This window comes from Calonectris borealis, chromosome 10 (assembly GCF_964195595.1).
Source record: "Calonectris borealis chromosome 10, bCalBor7.hap1.2, whole genome shotgun sequence".
NCBI classification, from domain to species: Eukaryota; Metazoa; Chordata; class Aves; order Procellariiformes; family Procellariidae; genus Calonectris; species Calonectris borealis.
Genome location: NC_134321.1, coordinates 24,451,792 through 24,469,859, shown reverse-complemented (window position 1 = coordinate 24,469,859; position 18,068 = coordinate 24,451,792). Strand labels below are relative to the sequence as shown.

The 18,068-nt window shown below is 40.5% G+C and overlaps 1 protein-coding gene across 2 annotated transcripts in view; it reads left to right on the top strand.

Annotated features, from left to right (window-relative positions):
• WNK2 (WNK lysine deficient protein kinase 2) overlaps window positions 1–18,068 on the top strand; it is a 117,189-nt gene that overhangs the window by 43,597 nt on the left and 55,524 nt on the right. For both annotated transcript variants that reach the window (XM_075159466.1, XM_075159465.1), the window contains exons 5-8: window positions 2,479–2,636; window positions 12,475–12,563; window positions 13,419–13,638; window positions 16,412–16,700. In XM_075159466.1, the coding sequence (XP_075015567.1) occupies window positions 2,479–2,636; window positions 12,475–12,563; window positions 13,419–13,638; window positions 16,412–16,700 (756 nt within the window). The remainder of the gene's footprint in view (window positions 1–2,478; window positions 2,637–12,474; window positions 12,564–13,418; window positions 13,639–16,411; window positions 16,701–18,068) is intronic.

Here is an 18,068-nt window from a genome sequence, read left to right as displayed (position 1 = left end):
GTATCAACCTTAATGCTTAGGGAGCCCAGTATCGTTGAAGTCGAAATGATAGAAATTTTGGATGTGTGCTTGGCTACTGTGGGTCTGCTTAACCTTGTTGATTTTAGTGAAATCATGTTGGTTTATATCTGTTAAGTTTCTCTAATTTTTAACTTCTAATAATTGGTAGGTTTTTTCTGTTGAGAGTCGGTATTTCTTCACACAATTTTTTTGCAGTATAACGATTGTCCATGGGACATAATGGAATCATATCAGTAATACCAATACTGGGAATGATATCAGTAATACCAATACAAGTTTTTGTAAAATCAGTTGTTACCACAACACTGTCAAAGCACCCTCGTGTCTAAAAGAAACTCAATACTGAAAAGGGCTGCAGGTTGCTGGCAATGTGTCTGCTTATCTTTTTCATGAGTAGTGCTGCTCCAAGGAAAGAATTAGGAGGGCTTGGAAACGCTGGTGAGATGAGTAATTCTGCTGCCTCCGTAGATGTAGTAGCTTTAAAGGAATATTAGTAGCTGCGATTTTACGTTGGTCTGAAGGGAATGAAGTCAGCATGGCTGAAGTCCAATTTTTCCCTTGCTGCGTTCCTGCCATCGCTGATGCTCATCTGACCTTGCAGTGTATCTCCGCAGGGAGCCGAGCCAGGGCAAATCTCCTTCTGCCAAGAGGAGTTGAATAGATGCTGAGCGGCTTTACATTTAGGTGGTCAGTTTTGTTTAAGGATACTCATATGTGTTCCTTCCCACCCCCAAGGGATGGGGGAAAATGTCATTTTTGTGCTATTTTGGAATGGTGTCAAGAATTTCATTTGCTTCTTAGACTATCACTATCACTTTTTCAGATTTTCTTTAAATGCTCCATAATTCATGAGATTCACTCCTGCCTCTGAGTCTTGTTCCTTCTAAAAGGAAGGTAGCAGCTCCAAAAAACGTTCTCTATGGCAGTTGTTAACCGTTTCAGAGCAGCAGCCACCGCCTGCGTGACAGCTGGGAGAAAAACCCTAAGAGCAGGCGGTGAGTTAGGCTTTCACGAGATGGGTCCGGCTGATTCACAAAGGCTGAAGGAATGAGTGTCTTTGAGGTGGAAGGAACGTAACAAGGGGAGAGATCGATCCCGAATTTTGCAAAATGAATTTTACAGAAATGCTTGTGCTGAGGCTTGTTTTGTGAGTTAGGCCAAGTCTACTTCAGAAAACGTGCGAAAGCGGAGGTTTTACTGACAGACCCTAATTTTGAGAGATGTCGTTTATGTTGCCATTAAAAAAAAAAGCTTACGTCAAGTCCCCAAACATATACAAGAACTATTTTTTCCTGGTATATGTTACTCCAGTTACAGTTGTGCTTTTGCTGCCAATGTAGAGATGTCATAACAAAAAACCGACGGACCTGCCAGGCTGCCGCGGGGCTCTGGGGGACAGTTTGGGTGCTGAGGCGGCTGCTGCTGGGCTGGACGGGCAGAGCTTGTCCGGGTCCTTCACGTGGTCCGAGACCTCTCGCACTCCTTTTGGCATCCTGGTGCTCACGGCTCGCTGGTCCTCTCCCACAACACACGACTGCATTGATCTCTCTTCCTTCATCTTTTCTAAATGTAAAAAGGAAATAAATTAGTCTTGACTCCTAAGCATAAATTACGTTACGAGATACAGCTCCTGGAATAAATTACCTAAGTGTTAATTTTTTTCCCTTTTGCTTTATAAGACCACACTTTTCAGAGTAGTTTGCTGTGCAAACGTTGCAGGCGTTGTAAGTCACCACTTGTCATAAAGCTGCAACTTCCCGTTACGAAGCAGTAAGTACAGTGCTTCACTTAATATTTATCCAGTTGCATCAGATTTCTGACACCCTAATCCCTGTTGAGTAGGACCTTATTCTGTGAGTAGCCTCATTGATTTGTCCCACTAAACCAGTGACAGAATTACGTTTAATGTCTTGTGCGTGACTTTGTAGGTTATTTGTGATGCCACTTGCTTTCAAAGTGCTGTCTGTCTGCCGGGTGGTTGCTATGTATCTCTGGAGGAAAAAAAATATAAATTTGCATTGATAAAAACACGAGTGATGGTTCTCGTTTCTTCTGTCCTTTTCACCTGCACAAGCCTGTGCACATCCCTCTCTCCACCCAGAAAAAGAAACCATTTCATGACTTCCAGCATGGTCAGGCAATGTGCCATATGTCATTCTCTTGTTCACTTTTGAAATTTTGATACTTTTTCTTTTTTCCTCTTTTTTTTTTTTCTTTTTCTCTTCCCCCTTGTATTATTACCAGCGAGCCATGGGTATGTAAGTGTGTGTGTTGACTTTGGGTTTCTTCCCTGGAGGATGCTTGAGCTTATTCTAGTTACTTCCCTCTTCTGAAATAATCTTGCATGCACCCTTACACAGCTATAATGGGCACTCTTCTTATAGGTGAAAAAGATTGTGGTTAAAGCCATTTAGACTTTATCAAAAATTTACATTTTTTTTATGTGTGTCTGTGTAGGTACACCAGAATTTATGGCCCCGGAAATGTATGAGGAACACTACGATGAATCTGTGGATGTCTATGCTTTTGGAATGTGCATGTTGGAAATGGCTACCTCAGAATACCCTTACTCAGAATGCCAGAATGCTGCTCAAATTTACCGGAAAGTAACCTGTGTGAGTAAATGTCCTTAATTTGTATTGGGATTTTGTAATTTGAAGGTTTAAAAATGTATTTCGATGAGGTGTCAGTACTGTCAAATGTGTAGCGTGTTGTAGAAGTTGAGGTGTCTGAGCTCTGGGTTAAGCAAACCTGTTGCAGGTTTATTTGTGAGCTTGTGATTCCACGGTTGGATTGTGTTTGACTGTTCAGCAGCTGTATAAAATATTTGCAGTAATCTTTGTTGCTGATTTTTCTCTCCATCAGCCAAAAATACATAAATCTTGGAAAGAATGAGCAGGGAAAAATCTTTGCTCTAGTCTTGCTTCCTAAATGGGGGCTTTTCAGACTTGATCAAGTTTCCCACAAAGCTAAAAGGGCTAACTTTTAGGTTGCAGCCTAAATACTTATTTATATGGTGGAGGATGTTTGATTCAGATTTCCAGCCCAGGTTCTCTCTGTTTGTATGTGTAACAAATTATCTCAAGATATTAAAGGGAAAAGATAGCAATGTTTAGTTTTGGAGTCAGCCAGAGGAGCATTTTGGAACTCTGCAAGGTCTGGAAATGGGTTTGCTGCATTTTCAGGTGAGGTTAGGCTGGAGGAGAAGTCAATCTAAAATAATTTCTACACTGAATAAAATACCCTCTCCAACATTCTCACTCCCAGATAATAAATGTATTTGTCTACATAAGCTGTACTGTGAATGCCTGAAAAAACTCCTGAGTCTGTAAGATGCTATCAGATTGCAAATCACTGACTGCAGAGAAATGAGACTTGCCAAAGGCTTTGGCAGCAGTGTTTATATTCTGTTCTACTTGGTTAAGTGAAACCAAGAGTTACAGGAGGTTTTTTTCAGGGTAGATTATGTTAAGCAGACTGGTTTGTCAAAGATTTTCCCAGGGACTTCTTTCCATCTGGTTGCTACAAGAGCAGATAGTGAGCTGTGTGGTCAGCTCGTGCATCACCAAAAGATGCAGCCTGCACACTCGGGATGTGAAGAGGCCCTCGAAGAAAGCTGCGCTAAAATTTGCAAAGATTAGCTACGGATAAGGTTGCTTTTATTTCTTTGACCTATAAGGTAGAAAGAGTAGTTAGGCTTACATAGTAGATATGTTGAGCGGATCCATCTCCAGTCCCCAAAAGTGTGGTCCCAAAATTAGTTTGTATTTCTCTTATCCAACTGCTTGTTACGAGCAAAAATCTTCCCAAATGAAACTTAGTAATGACTGGTTGATTTTGAAAGGTACTTGAGACCACTTGCCTTCTCCAAGAGGTTTAGTGAATCCGGCCAATACAAACATGGTTCTCTGAAATCCTGCAGTCAGCAAACACTGCTCGAGGTCAAAATTGCATTTTCTGATTTGCCGTATGCTAATCTCTCACACTGGATATAAAGGTGGTTTCATCAGATACCCAAACACTTGCATGTGCCAGGTGATGGGTTTATGTGCAATTTAATGTTTATAGGTATAGTTTGTATTGTTCACTGTCTGTCTTTTCCCACCGCTGAAGACCGGGATGCCGGGAGGTTGGTGCTGTTGTTGCAGGTTGCTGTGCTAACCAGCCATGATGACGCTAACCTGCTGGGAGAGGGAGGATGCAAACGATTTGGGAGTCTGCGCTTAAAAGTTGAAGTCAGTATCACAAGACGCAGGAGGATGTCCCTGCTGGAAATGAGAGAGATGCCGTGTCTTTCTGAAAGCAGGAGGACACATCTGAAGAGGGGAAGCAGCTTTATCCCATTTTTGTGTAAACTGTTGCAAGCTGACATTTGTAGCTTGGTAAAGCTGAATCTTTCCCAATGGACTGCAACCCTCATTTCTGGTAGTTTAACTCTTCTTAGAGTGTTGCTTTCAACCCATAGCTACTCAGAAATAATTAAAAAAAAAAAAAGGCATCAGAAGCGGCTCAGCAGTGCAGTTACCTTCACCGCTGCGGCTGGAGCAGCTCCCTGTGGTGCTGTAGGGAAGGGAGTGTGTGCAGAGATGCGGGTTTACTGACTGCAGGCCATTGCGCTCTGCACCGTGGGCTGGCTGGAAACGCGTGTTACATCTCCTCAAAGAGGGGAAATAGCTTTGGTGGCTCAGTGGAGTTGCTTGCCTGAATCCTTTTGAGGATGGCTGCTTGTTCCACATCGTTATTCCACGGTGCTTTATCACATTGTTATTCCACGCACTCCTCCCCTACATGGAAGAGTTTATTTCATTTGGTACAACGGCTTGTTGGCTTCATTTAGGTACGTAGTCCTTCGATGTGCTCTAAATGCCATCTTTGTAGGTAGCCTAGGAGACATCTCCTTGGGCTCTAAAGCTTCACATGGTGACAATGGGAGTCTCTTAATTTTAGGCTCTGGGGTCTCGTCTCCTGAATGTGATACTGGTCTTGTAACCCTCGATACCGAATGGCTTCCATGAGAAGTGTAGAGTGTGTTACCTGCTGCCGCGGGCAGGCGTTGCGTCAGCAGCGTGCCTCATTTGTTTGTGGAGTGCCATCGTGGTTAGCTGGTGTTAAGGCGACCTGGGTATGTGTGTATGCATTTAGAACCACAAATAATATGGATGTCTTCCATTGCTCCACATAGCCAGAGAAACTCTGTACAACTCTTAGCCATCTGGAATATTGGTAATTAAGACTTTGTAAAACTCCTAAGCCTCATTTATCAAAGCAATATCCAAGATGGCAAAGAATAATGATTAATCAGAGGATTCCTAATTAGATGTTATATTTCAATTTGCAGACTTAAGTAGTCATTTTTTTAAACACTGATGAAAGCCTGAGCCAACTGATTTTCTGTGGCAATAACCTTTACATAGCTGAGGATTATATGGTAAATTATTACAACTTTGTAAAACTGGTCTTATATTAGCAGCTTTAGAGAGGTGGAAAATAATGCTTATCATGAAGAACAAGTAATGGCAGAGAAGCTGTTGAAAGGTCACTTTATTACTTGTAAGGGGTACTTTTGAAACAGAGCTGTCTAGCAGGGAAAGCTGAGGCAGAAAGCATCAGGTACAGACACGGAGGCTGTGTTTACTGCTATTTTGAGCTGAACTTGGGGCAGTAGCAGTGGCAGCAAAGGCACTGGGATTCCATAGATGGAAAAATTGGCATTACTGTTGTTCCAAGGAAAGGGTTAACCAGCTCCCTGTGGAGAGGGAAAAAGCCCTGTGCATGCCAGGAGCTGCATGAACTGTCGGGCACGGAGGAGGAGCAGGGGGTGGACCTCTTGGTGAGGGTGCTGAGGGTGCCAGAGGAGCAGCGGGCGCCCTGGGGAGATCCCCGGTCCCAGAAGGAACCTCTCTGGCCGCTCAACAGCTTCTCTAGAGGAGCTGCATCCGCAGAAGAGCTGGCGACAGCAAGGGACCCCGCTTCGATCCGCGTGAGTCGCTCAGCCAGCGCCGCGCGGGCTGAGGGGAGATGCTGCTATTGAGGTGTAGGCAATTAGTGTGCGGGGTCCCTCCGCCTTGTCCTGAGCCATCACCTCACAGTGGGGTCTACCCAGTTAGTTGGGGCAGTGGCGACTTACAGATGAAAAAACTTTAAAATCACTTTTCGTGAAGAGTTAGGGTTGGCCGTGCAGCAGCTATTGCTAGTGTTGGGTTTTACTAGACTGAAATGTAGCATAGAAATGGAGTGTAGACTAAAACCAAGAGGCTGAATTACACTGTTTTCTTCCCCGTGTGAGATGAGGTTTGAGGTTCTCACTAGAGCAGAAGGTGGCCCTGACCTTCTCGGATGGAGGGGATCAATGGTGCAGTGCTCCTGGATGCTGTCACGTATTTCAGCATGTCAGTGAGAAATTTAATTTTTGATGAAACTGTTTTTTTGCACCAGAAATGTAAACACTATTTTTAGTCTTTTAAATTGAGGGTCAATGTAATGTAAAAATGCGATTGCTGTCTAGTTTCCTGATGCTTTTATTTTAAAAATATAAAATAAAATAACTGACTTCTCCTGCCTTGGGCTCAGCATCGTGGTGGCAACCACTGGAGGTGCTAATAGCATCTAAAGGGGTTGGAATTGCTTGCTAGCGTTTGCATCAAGCAAGCGATTGCTTGCTGGTGAAGGTACAGTAACCACCTTACTCTTTAGACTGCCTCTAACCTTACTTTGGATTACGCTGGGATGCACGTTCCCTCTGCTGTCCAGCACAGTCAGTGTGTTACTTTGGTTTTGCCATTATAATATCTTTTTCAATTGTTTCTACTCTGTGTCCTAACACTCTCTCAAACTCTGCCTGCTAACAGGACATGAGATACATCTGAAGTCATAGCTGTCCAAGTCACGTGCATGGGTAGTCCTGAGTGGTATAGAAAATAGAAACATTACCTTTCTGTGACATTACCTTTCTGTGACATTACTGGTTTGTGTTAAGATATTACACGTTATGCATGTCTGTAGCGTAAGATTATTATACTTATTTATTTCAGTGACCTTTTATTCTACCTGACCATATTCTCATGGCTTAACTGCTGCTCTAGTTTTCCACTCTCATTTCCACATATGTGTAACTGCATGTGTATAATAGCCCAGCATAAAACGGCAGTCACTCCCCAAGCTGTTTCCCAAATGTGCAGGGAGGCTCACTTCTTTGCCAGATTAGACATGCTTGTTACGAGTTGTCACCTCTCTCTCTGCCCTTTCAGCCTGGATTCTGGAGTGTAAACATTAAAAAAGTGGGTATGTAACGTAAATAGAAAATACATATTTTTCAAGCAACAGGTGCAAGCCACGTTTACTGCAGTTAATTTGAAGTGGTTTCCTGGTCAGCATATTTGCAGTGACCTTCAGTCTGATGCCATAATCTCATTTTTCATGCATAACTTGATGGTTTTTCTTAGTCAGATTTTTTTTGTATTTAATCATTCTGCCAAGTGATTTTGATGCAGACAATAGGCATATTAAGTGATGAAACATCAGAGTCCGTGACCTTCCCATGCAGCTCCAGTCCAATGTTTTTTTACTGATGCACAGCAGAATGCACAGCAGACCAGGGGGGTTCATGGCAACCTTCTTGGGTTTAGCAGCACAAACCTGTGCTTTAAAAAACCCCACGTTTGTAGTGTTCGGTTTTGCATTTTAAGTTTTCATATTGTTTCTTTTTTATACGTATTGAGTGTTTGCTCGGCGTTTGCAGGCTATATTCTATATTGCTCTTACAGATAGAATAAGTTCTATAGCTGTAGCACAGCAACAACAGACAAATAATGTTCTGAATGTCATTGCATTGACTTTTTGTGTGTTTCAGATATCTTCTTAGGTCTGCAGATAATCTTCTTAGATTAGCATTAGGATTGAGTACCACTTTGGTGTGAAATAGAGATGAGTTTATAACTGCATACAGCGATCTCGCTGCTGAATGTCGTGGAACAAAATCCTGACAAAATTGAGAACTTCCCCTCCACTTTATTGACTTCAGAGAGTGTGTGGTAGGGTGGAATTTCACTTGGAAACATGGTTTCAGCTTTTTTGGAAGAAAAGGTTTTTTCCTTTTCTAGGAACTACATGAGTCTAGAGACTACCTTCAGGTAGAAGGTGGAGTTTTAGTCCAAAGTAGACTGTAACTAGACTAGGAGGACACCTCCTAGGTGAAAGGAGAGCCTTTAGAAAAATTACTGGCTGACATGGGTCAGACTTAGGGTTGACTTGTCTGGCATACACTGTGTATCTTATAAAGCATTATGTGTTACTCTCAAAAGTGTGCTCTGCTGATGGAAAAACGGCAAGCGGCTACTTTTAGACCTCTGAAAAACAAGCTTCATGTTTTTACACCCAACATAAAGGTTAAAATTTTAATGCCCTATATGTGCCTGACTGTAGACTCAAATATCATATACTGGAGTGCAATGTATTTCAAATCTAATCACTTCAGTAAGAAGATGAGGAGACTAAGTGGTGGTGAGGGATTCAAAGTAAATAATCCTGTTTGAGACAGAGAAATCTCAAAAGGGAGATTATTTGATCTTCACTCATTTTGCTCTTGGATTTTATATATATATATATAAAAGCATTTAAAGAATTTGTATGAAAATATCCTTATGCACCTTATGTCAACCAGTTAGCCCTGCATTTTAGATGCAGTGGTGCTGAATTTCATTTTGGTTACAAGACGGCTGTACAGTTTTCAAACTGTCATGGATAATTCCTTAGCTAATATACTTTGAATTTTGGTGCCATGTTTCCTTGGGAATGCTCAGGAAAGACAGATGGCTTTTGTAGAAATGAATGAGAGGAGTCCTTTGATTGCAAATAGCAACCTGTGTTTCGCATAAACCCCCTTCATTGTCAGGAGGCTCATAAGCATCAGGGCACAGCGCTGTAGGGAGGGTTTGCAGCATTGCAATGAGATGGCCTCGGAGATTTTAATGACGAGTAAGGAGCAAAAGCATGCTATAGCATCTGGGCAATGGGAAAACACTTTGGCAAAGCAGTTCAGTTCAGTACTTCACTGTGCATATTTTGTCCTTGTTTGTTTTAGTCATCTATTCATAGCTTAGCTGTTCAGTAGATTAATACAATAGATATTTGGAGAGGAGTCAGTGTTCCTTCAAAAGATGTTGAGAGTAAAATGGTGTTTGGAGGAGTTGCTTTTTTTTTTTGTGGAAGCAATTTGTAAGGTCAAAAATAGGGGTCAGTCATCAGGGATCTGTCAAAAGGACCATTTTCAGGCAAACCTAATTTCTAGGTGCCCAAGATGCCCTGCCCTGCTCCATCCCAGTCATGTCAGAGTTCCAGTCGATCCATGTAAATGAAGATTGTTCGAGAATTCTGGAAAAGAAAATTAAATTGAGAGATACTGTGGTATGCCTTATGCTATTTGTGTCTCTCATATGTTCAGTTTGTGTTAAGATACCCATGAAGTGCTCTGCAATTATAAAAAGCAATTGGCAGGTTCCCTTGAGGACATAGATAAGTGAGCGATGTATTGCTCTAGATAGCTGAAAGCTCTTCAGGTAGTATGGTGAAAGGTGCCCCTACTGCTTTGTTGGGGGGTTTTTTGGTGGTTTTTTGGGGTGTAGGGTTTTTTTTCCCCCCAGTTAAATTGATACCGACCGATGCACGTTTGTGGGATATTTTTCAGTAAACATTAAGCTTTAGCAGCTATATATGGTTTTTATTACCCATTCTTCCTGATAAGTGTCACTAAGATGGAAATCAATGGTTTCCAATAGCAAACTGGAGTGTTTGAAAACGTAGAGATTTGTCCCGTTGCTTTCCATTGTGAATTACAGATTCATTACAGAAATGAAGATTTCTTCAAACTCCTCCCCATCTGAGGACAGGGTAGGCTCCTGTAGCTTTCGGGTGTATTAGGGTATAGAGGATTCATGTTAAAATGTCTTTTGGTGGTACTTTGTTTTCTTTCTAATTCAGATATCGGAGCGCTCTTAAGAAACACTCTTGACACACTTTTGCTTGTTTTGAGCACGCCTGGGCTTTGGTGGGCTGGACACTCCCTGTCATTTTGACATATTTTTCTACTACACAAAATTTGAACCCTCATCTCATAAATAAGATTTAGGTTCACTTAACCAAATAATTCCTTTTAGTGGGTCACAACCAGCCAGCCATGTGTACGGATTATTTTGTTTTGTTCCCACAAGAATGTTTGTTTTTGGCTCTCAGCAGCTCTCTGCCTAGGCAAAACTGGGAAGCTGAGTCTTTGTGAGTCTTTGTATGACTATTCCATCTTTTTTTTTTTTTTTCTTTTCCAAGATTTATGAATTACATATTTCACTCTTGAGTTTTAAGACAAAAAGGGAGTGGTTGACCTGAAATAAATAAATAAATAAATCTGAGTTTGAAGTCGAATCTGAGGCTTGAATGGCAACAGAATGTTGATAAAAAGATAGAAGTATAATCTAATGCTGGAATATTCAGAAATTCTCAGAGAGGTGACAGCCCTCATTGAAATTCACCTGTAAAATTTATTCAAGACTAAATTCAGTGAAGTACTTGCAGATACTTTCTGAAATACATATTTTCTTTTTTTTTTATCCAAGGCAGCATCAGGTGAGGCAAAAGTCCACTCTTCAGGACTTCAGGCCTCCTTATCTGCCACCGCATGATCCATTATTTGCTGTTCTTTCAGGGTGAAACTTTAAAAGGATTTGAATGGAATTAAATGTCCAAATCGCATTCAGTTATGTGCTTAATCAGATTCTGGGTTTTTTACATAAAGGAAATCATGTTTCCTTTTTATTCTGCTTATTGACTTCTTTGGGAATACTTGAATCCTTAAGTAACAGGGTCTAACTGCAGAATCTGTTCCCAAATTAATTTGGTCAAATTTTCATCCATATACATTTGTTTTGGTACGTGCAGTTGCTATGTGTTTTTAAAACGGAATCAATTTTTTTGTGATTTAAGCTGAACATCAGAAATAAAAAGGATAACTTCTTGCGTTGCCCCTCTTGTCATCTGTAGCTGGATATATACATGAAAAGTATTCACAGTTACCAGCATTGCAGATGTTGGTATCTATTAGTTGCTCCTATGTCGTTTGACAAGGAGAGCGACAGGGTGGCCTCACTGGAAATGACGGCTGTTCCTAAGGGAACATCCCTTCCTCCCTGTCTGCAATCTGGCATCAGCAGAAATTGTCAGCCTGGGCTTTGAAAAAGCGCAGCTGCACGTGTGTGTTAACTGCCCAGGTGTTCCTGGTAATTATTTTTTTTAGTACATTTTTTGATTATGTGTACAGAAAGATGACATAATACATAAACTGTTATTTAGCCTGAGAACTTGCATACTACTTCTCCTACAGTCTCTCCTTCTGTTGGGAAGATACATGTTATTTTAATTAAGAGGCTGTATACCCTGAGGAGGATCACGCTGAGTTACGATCTTGGTCCTGAAATATTAGAAAGTAGGGAGAGATGACCCATGACTGCCCCAGAAGTGTGTATGTGTTTCTTTTAAATCCTCTCCATCTTCTTAAAACAACCCTACCTAACCTGAAAGAAATGCGGACTATTCCTGTGGCACCTACGTCGAGCCACAGCTCCCTATGTGGAGCAGCGGATTCTGCTTCTCTAAGTTTTCTTCTGCAGTGAACAGTTGGGTTTCCTCCTTGAAAGGCCATGCTTATAGGTTATAGATTCCAAATCTAGAACTGAACACTATTCCCAGCAAAAATGTTAACATTTGACAGAGACTTAACTTGATTTATAGGTTGATTTATAGTTACACCTGCTCTGCCACTTGTTCCTGATGAGATTCTAACGATGTGCTGGGGAAACGCAAGAGCAACACAGAGCTGTTGGGCATATTCTCCTGCTCCCCTGCTTGGTTTTGGGGTTGGTTTGGGTTTTTTGGGGGGCATGTTGGAGAGTGTTGGGGACATAGAAAAGCAAAAGATTTGTGGGAAACAGGAATATGGAATATTCCAAGGTATTTTTGACTCATTCTTGAAACTAGCTATCTCAAGAAAAACATGATTATTTGTCTTTATTTATTGAGTGGTTTGAGAGTTAAGGCAAAAAACACAAAAGGAATAATTTCAGAAAAGAGTTATTTTGAAAATTTAAAATTGGCTGTTTCTTGAATATTGACTTCAGAGTCCACAGGATATAAAGGTAAAGTTTGCGAAGGTTAGTAAAGAAAAAGGGAGATTTGCCCTGTGTACGGCTGAGTTCATGTACAAACTAGTGTGCTTATTTTGAAGTGTAATGGTACTTAGAAATGTGGTAGCCCTAAATCTTCAATTCAGTTTTGCATTAAGACTAACAACTCTAAAGTATTAGTTACTTCAAGGGTTGAAATGACTGTAAAATGGAGAAAAAATGTCCTTCATTAAGAGATATAATGTAATTCTTTTTCAAACTAAATTGTTTTTCTCTGTTGTTTTAGGGTATAAAGCCAGCAAGCTTTGAGAAAGTTACTGATCCTGAAATTAAGGAGATAATTGGGGAGTGCATTTGCAAGAATAAAGAAGAAAGGTTTGTTTCAAGTAATCAAGTTTTGTATTAAATAATGTGTATGCAGGGATTTCAAAGCTGTCTGTGGATTTTTGTTCTGGCCTCTGGGTCTCCTCTCTGCAGGAGAAAATGCAGAATGGAAATACAAATATAAATGATTGCCTGCTTTCCTGCCATATACTGTCAGGATAATTGAATAAATGCCATTGTTGTGTCTCTCAACCTCTCAGCTTCAAAGGAGGTCAGAAAGCACCATTGTGGACATGTGAGCTAGCGTATTCTGGCATAGCTGTCCGTAAAATCTCACTCAGGAGGTTCTGCGTGGAGCATCGAGCGTGGTGGAGCTCGGCCACGAATGCGACACGGTAGATTCACCACAAGCTGCTATAGCAGATTCCATTGACTCATTAGCTCTGGATATGGAGGCAAACTGTGCCGTGTTTCCAGCTTTGGTTTTAAAACCTAATCTTCTTATACTGGCCTCTCCTAGATGAGTGTGTCTACTGCTCAGTATTTCATAACTTTCACGAATACAGTTTTTAGGGATCTCAGCTGACTACCTAGAGGGAACCTCTTTTTTAGTACTCTCTAAGCTCAGATACTCAAGAAAAGTTGAGCAAAGCTATAATCTGCATTTGTGTACATGCTTACGGTGTATGAATATTGCTGAAGCTTTGTGAAATAGGAAATGTCATTTTTTCAGCAGTCCTCAGTAATACTGGAAATACTATCTTTTCACTAAGAACACAAATTTGCTATGGATGAACACCAAACATACTGTAGATGTTTTTGCCTTTAACAGCAGTTTCTTGTCACAAACCTCTTTGAAAGGGCTTAAGACTTGCAGTATTTGAATATTCTTTATATCCATTGCAGATATGAAATTAAAGATTTATTAAGCCATGCCTTTTTTGCTGAAGATACTGGGGTAAGAGTGGAACTTGCAGAAGAAGACCATGGTAGGAAATCCTCTATTGCCTTAAGACTCTGGGTAGAAGATCCTAAGAAACTGAAAGGAAAACCCAAAGATAATGGAGCCATTGAGTTTACTTTTGATCTGGAGAAGGAAACTCCTGATGATGTTGCACAAGAAATGGTAAAATAAACTTCTCCTGACAAAAATATATATATATATAAAGTAGTGCATAAATCTCAAAAGGACAGCAGGAACGAGTCTGGTAAAGTAACTTCCACTTAAACCATTCCAGGTGTCTAGTTTAAGCAGTTTGCACTGATTTTAGAATGAATGCTGCAAGAAGGGGATAAATGGGGGAAAACTAGTAACTGAAAAATATTGTTTACCAAGTATCAAAACAGATGCATGAAATGGCATTTCAAATAGCTTAGGGACCATAGAGGTCTCTTCTACTTTCATATTTTGAAAACTCTTTTGCCAATTTCTGTTAGCTGTTGAATGTCTTTAAATTTGTTTGGAATCTGTTTAGTTTCAGACAGAGCTTGAAATAAATTAGGAGAGTTCAAAAGTTCAATCACAAAATATTCTGCACTGAATTCTTCAAAATGCTTCTTTCCATCTTTTCTGTCGGTGTTACTTAGGAGGAATGTAGATGAGGAAAGTCTGTGGTCAGCCATTCTATCACCAAACATAAATAGGAAACTAGATTGAAGCCCACTGCACAGAGTTAGGAATAAGCTTTGAATTTTTTAACAGATAAGTTTAACTTGGTGAATTTCTGTATCTTCATAACTTGTAGGGTTTTGTTAGAAAAACTATTTTGTATTCCAGTTTCACTATATAGTCCTTGAACTCATATTTTAATGATGTCTATACTGCAGTTGGTTAGGTTCTCTAACGTCATGGAGACATAGAATCAGTAAGCACTGAGTCAAGGGTCTGAATTTTCTTGTGCTTGCAGAAACGTCCTATTATAATCTAAATCCCAAGGGATCCCATTACCTGTTCTGCTTAGGAGGCGCTCATTTTGGTAACATTGCCTTACTATGCTTGGACTCATCACCACGTACTTCAAATTTAGTGGGAGAAATCCAGGCTCCTCTGTCTTCTTGTCGTTAGATTGCAGTAGGTCCAATATTTTTCGAGCAATGTATTGTTCCAGAACTCATTTCATTTCAAAGTTACTCTGGTACAGTTACTTGCTGTTATATTTTGCATTTAAGCGTTTGGAATTTTGAAGTTCTGTAAGTTACTTGGCCCATAGTTGTGATATTTTGTTTTGAAGAGGAAATAATTCTCATTAAAAGTATATTTAAAAGGATCACTCCCAAACTACTGTGATACTATACCCTTTCCCAAACAATTTTAAAACCTGTGTTTTACTGTTACATTAACAGTTACCTAAGCACTGCATATGAAATGCTTTCAAAGTTGAGGCAGCTGCGGGGGCGGGAAAAGGGGACATTTATTCCTAAATGTCTTTTTCTAGCCCTTATGAATTGTGGAACACCAAAGCCATGTGCTTTCATCAATTTGTGTTGCTTTATGTGCTATGAAAGAGAAGAGCAGGACCTTTTGAGTACGGCAATTATTTATCATTATTGATGGGTTTTCAGTAGTCAGGCGTTCCGGCCTGACCAAACAACATGGGCAAAAGGAACTTGAAACGTTCTGGTGGGTTTGCAACCTGAAGGTACCTTCCAACAACCAGTGGGTACTGTAAAACAGCATGTCTTCATTAAACTTTAACCATTGTCTATATAGAGATGTAGGAATAAGAACTGTTTAAAAAAATTGTTAATGTGGCAGGTTTTCAGTGCCTTCCCATTAAGCTTTGTCATGAAGAATCTACTAGGCATGTTAGTTACTACCATACAAGGTTCTCTGGACCTGTGTGGTTCTTCTCCCGAGTAACTCCCTTCTGTTGTTAGCCTTTGCTGGATCATCGGTTCAGGAATGTCAGTAAGGTCTGAGGGCATAGGCAGTGGAAAATACTTATATCCATCTGCAGCTGTGTTTTAAGCTGCTTTGCACCTATTAATTTTAACCAGCGAAAATCTAAGCTGTGAAACTGTCTTGTGTTTGGGCAAGAGCAAAGAAGGAAACCCTCTAGATTTCCTCCATGTAAATAAGTGCTTCCAAATCTGTAGAATATGCATGTTAAGAATGTAGGGAGAGCAGACAAATCTCTGGTAGGTCATTATTAAACTAAAATTCATACCTTCCTCTGTAGGAGATTATGCAAACAAATAGCACAAAGATGAATTTCCATTTTATCTGTTGAGCAGTTGAATTCTGAGAAAGCCTGGTCCCCTTTTCAATCACATGTGAACAGCCTGCATTTGACTCAATGATAGGCTTTTTCTTTATAAAAGTCAGTCAATACTGACTGACTTTACCATTTAAGAGAAGTTAATTTGAGACGAAATTCTGTTAACAACTTTTCCTTCATGACTTGTGCTGTGATATCAAGCACAGCAATTTGGGAAACTGTGTACACTGGAAAGGTTAGGCAATAAATTCTGATTTAGGGGTAGTATGGTTTAGTCCAGTTGCATTGTTCAAAGAGCATTTTTCAAAAATGTTTTTTTCCTCTTTTGACTATTTGCTACTCTTTCCAAAAAAAAAAAAAAAGGGAACCCATCTGCAGTTAAACTTGCTCTCTTCTTCTCAACGGATGTCAACTGGTGAATAAATTGACCCAATCCATATTCAGGTCTTAGAAATTATATATTGTTGTTTTAAAATGCATTAAGAATAGAAGTTTTATTTAAAAAACAAAAAAATCAAGCTCTTGAGTTCCTGTTCTTGTGAGGAATAAATATGTAATTCATGTTGTTTCAAACTGATGTTTTCTCTGTTAGGAAGAGATTCGAGTAATAGAGGTGTGTGCACACGTGTGCATGCACATCCGTGCGCACATAATCTTGCTAAGTTTGTGCCTCCTCTGTAGATTGACTCTGGATTTTTTCATGAAAATGATCTCAAGATAGTTGCGAAGTCAATACGTGACAGAGTAGCATTAATACTATGGAGAAGAGAGAGAATTTGGCCTAGGATGCAGTCAGAGGAACGTCGGGACTCTGAATGTCTGGAGAAGTTGAAGACGCCACATGCGCAGCAGGTCCAGGTCACCTACCTTTCTCACACTGGTCACCATGTCCTGTCGGAGTCGGAGGAGCCGGAGGCGGACCAGCATCCCTTTCAGCAAAACCTGCCCACCAGCGTCACGTCTGTGGCATGTAAGTCTCGTGTTGGTTTTGTGTGCGCACAGTGATGAATGTCCGAGGGTAAAAATCAACGATAATCTGAGCTCAGTGGTGAGATGAGCGAGTTTTTGCACAGTAGCTCAAAGGACACAAGCATCTCGGGCAGATGCATAACAATTTTGAAAGAAATAAAGTTGCAAGAAAAACTATATTATATAGAGATAGCTCCTCCTTCGGTAGCCATAAATGCAGAAAACATAATATATTTGTAAATGGAAAAGCAAGGAGACCTCCTGCTAGACACAAAAAATACGTTCTCTGTGCCAGGTGTTGGGACCAGCACTAAGTTTGTGCGAAACACGGTTTCAGAGCCTGCAGAAGTTGAATTGGCACCAAACTGGTCAGAGCGAGTGGTGGCTCTTTCAAATGATGTTGGCAATGTGGAGATGTTTATTCAAAAGCAGACCTGGCTGAAACCAAGGCACTGCAGTTGCTTGTGTTTTGCGAGTTACTCTTGATGGCTTGCGTGAAGTTTTTTGTGAAGCTGTGCAAAGATCTACAGCAGAAAAAAAAAAATCCTTCTCTGAATGTTACATGACGCAATTCAAGATTTCCCTGTTTTGTGGGAAATAGCAACTGTGGTTTGGTCACGCGTGTCGGGAGCACCAGACCTTGTGGGCTGACTCTAATTATTATTGGGGTCGTTAGGTCATGATGCAGGCGCTCTCTCTGTTCCTCCGGGCTCTCTGTTTTGTCCTGAGCTCAGGGCCTTGAAGCAAGGGGGTTGTTTGATCTTCGTTATGGCAGGTCAGAGTAGGCGGTTGCTCTCCTTCGTCCAGGCCCTGGTAGCTGCCCGCCGGTGATCTGCCCACTCTTCACATTCAGCTGGGGGCTGACTCGAGAGTGATCACTGGGCTATTTCAAGACAGGTGGATTTACATCTCCTGTTTTAATTTCAAGCACTGATTTTGGTCTGTCTCTGAATAAGAAACTACCTGGCTTTGCTTGCAGAGCTGCTTGTTTCTTCATTTTATTTCTGAGCATCAGACTTAGCAACAGCAAGACGTGAGGAAGTAGTGTTTTTATTTCCCTAAAGTAACTCGTCCCTGTCTCTGTCCCCTAAAATCAACCTTTGTTACTGAGTCAAGCTCTGGTATTGAAATCTTAATCTATTTATTCTTTTAAACATCTTGAAGGAAATGTTGCCAGATACTTTTAGCTTGGAAGATTTGAAATTTTATGAGAGTTCTTTTTTTTTTTCTAGCCAGTTTTTCCTGATAAAATCTGATGTACATATTTTGCTACTAAACTATTATCATAATGTTTCTGTTTTACTGTTCTGGACTTTGTATAAGCATATTTAAATTAAAGATGCATTATCTTTAGCAAAGAGACAGCTGC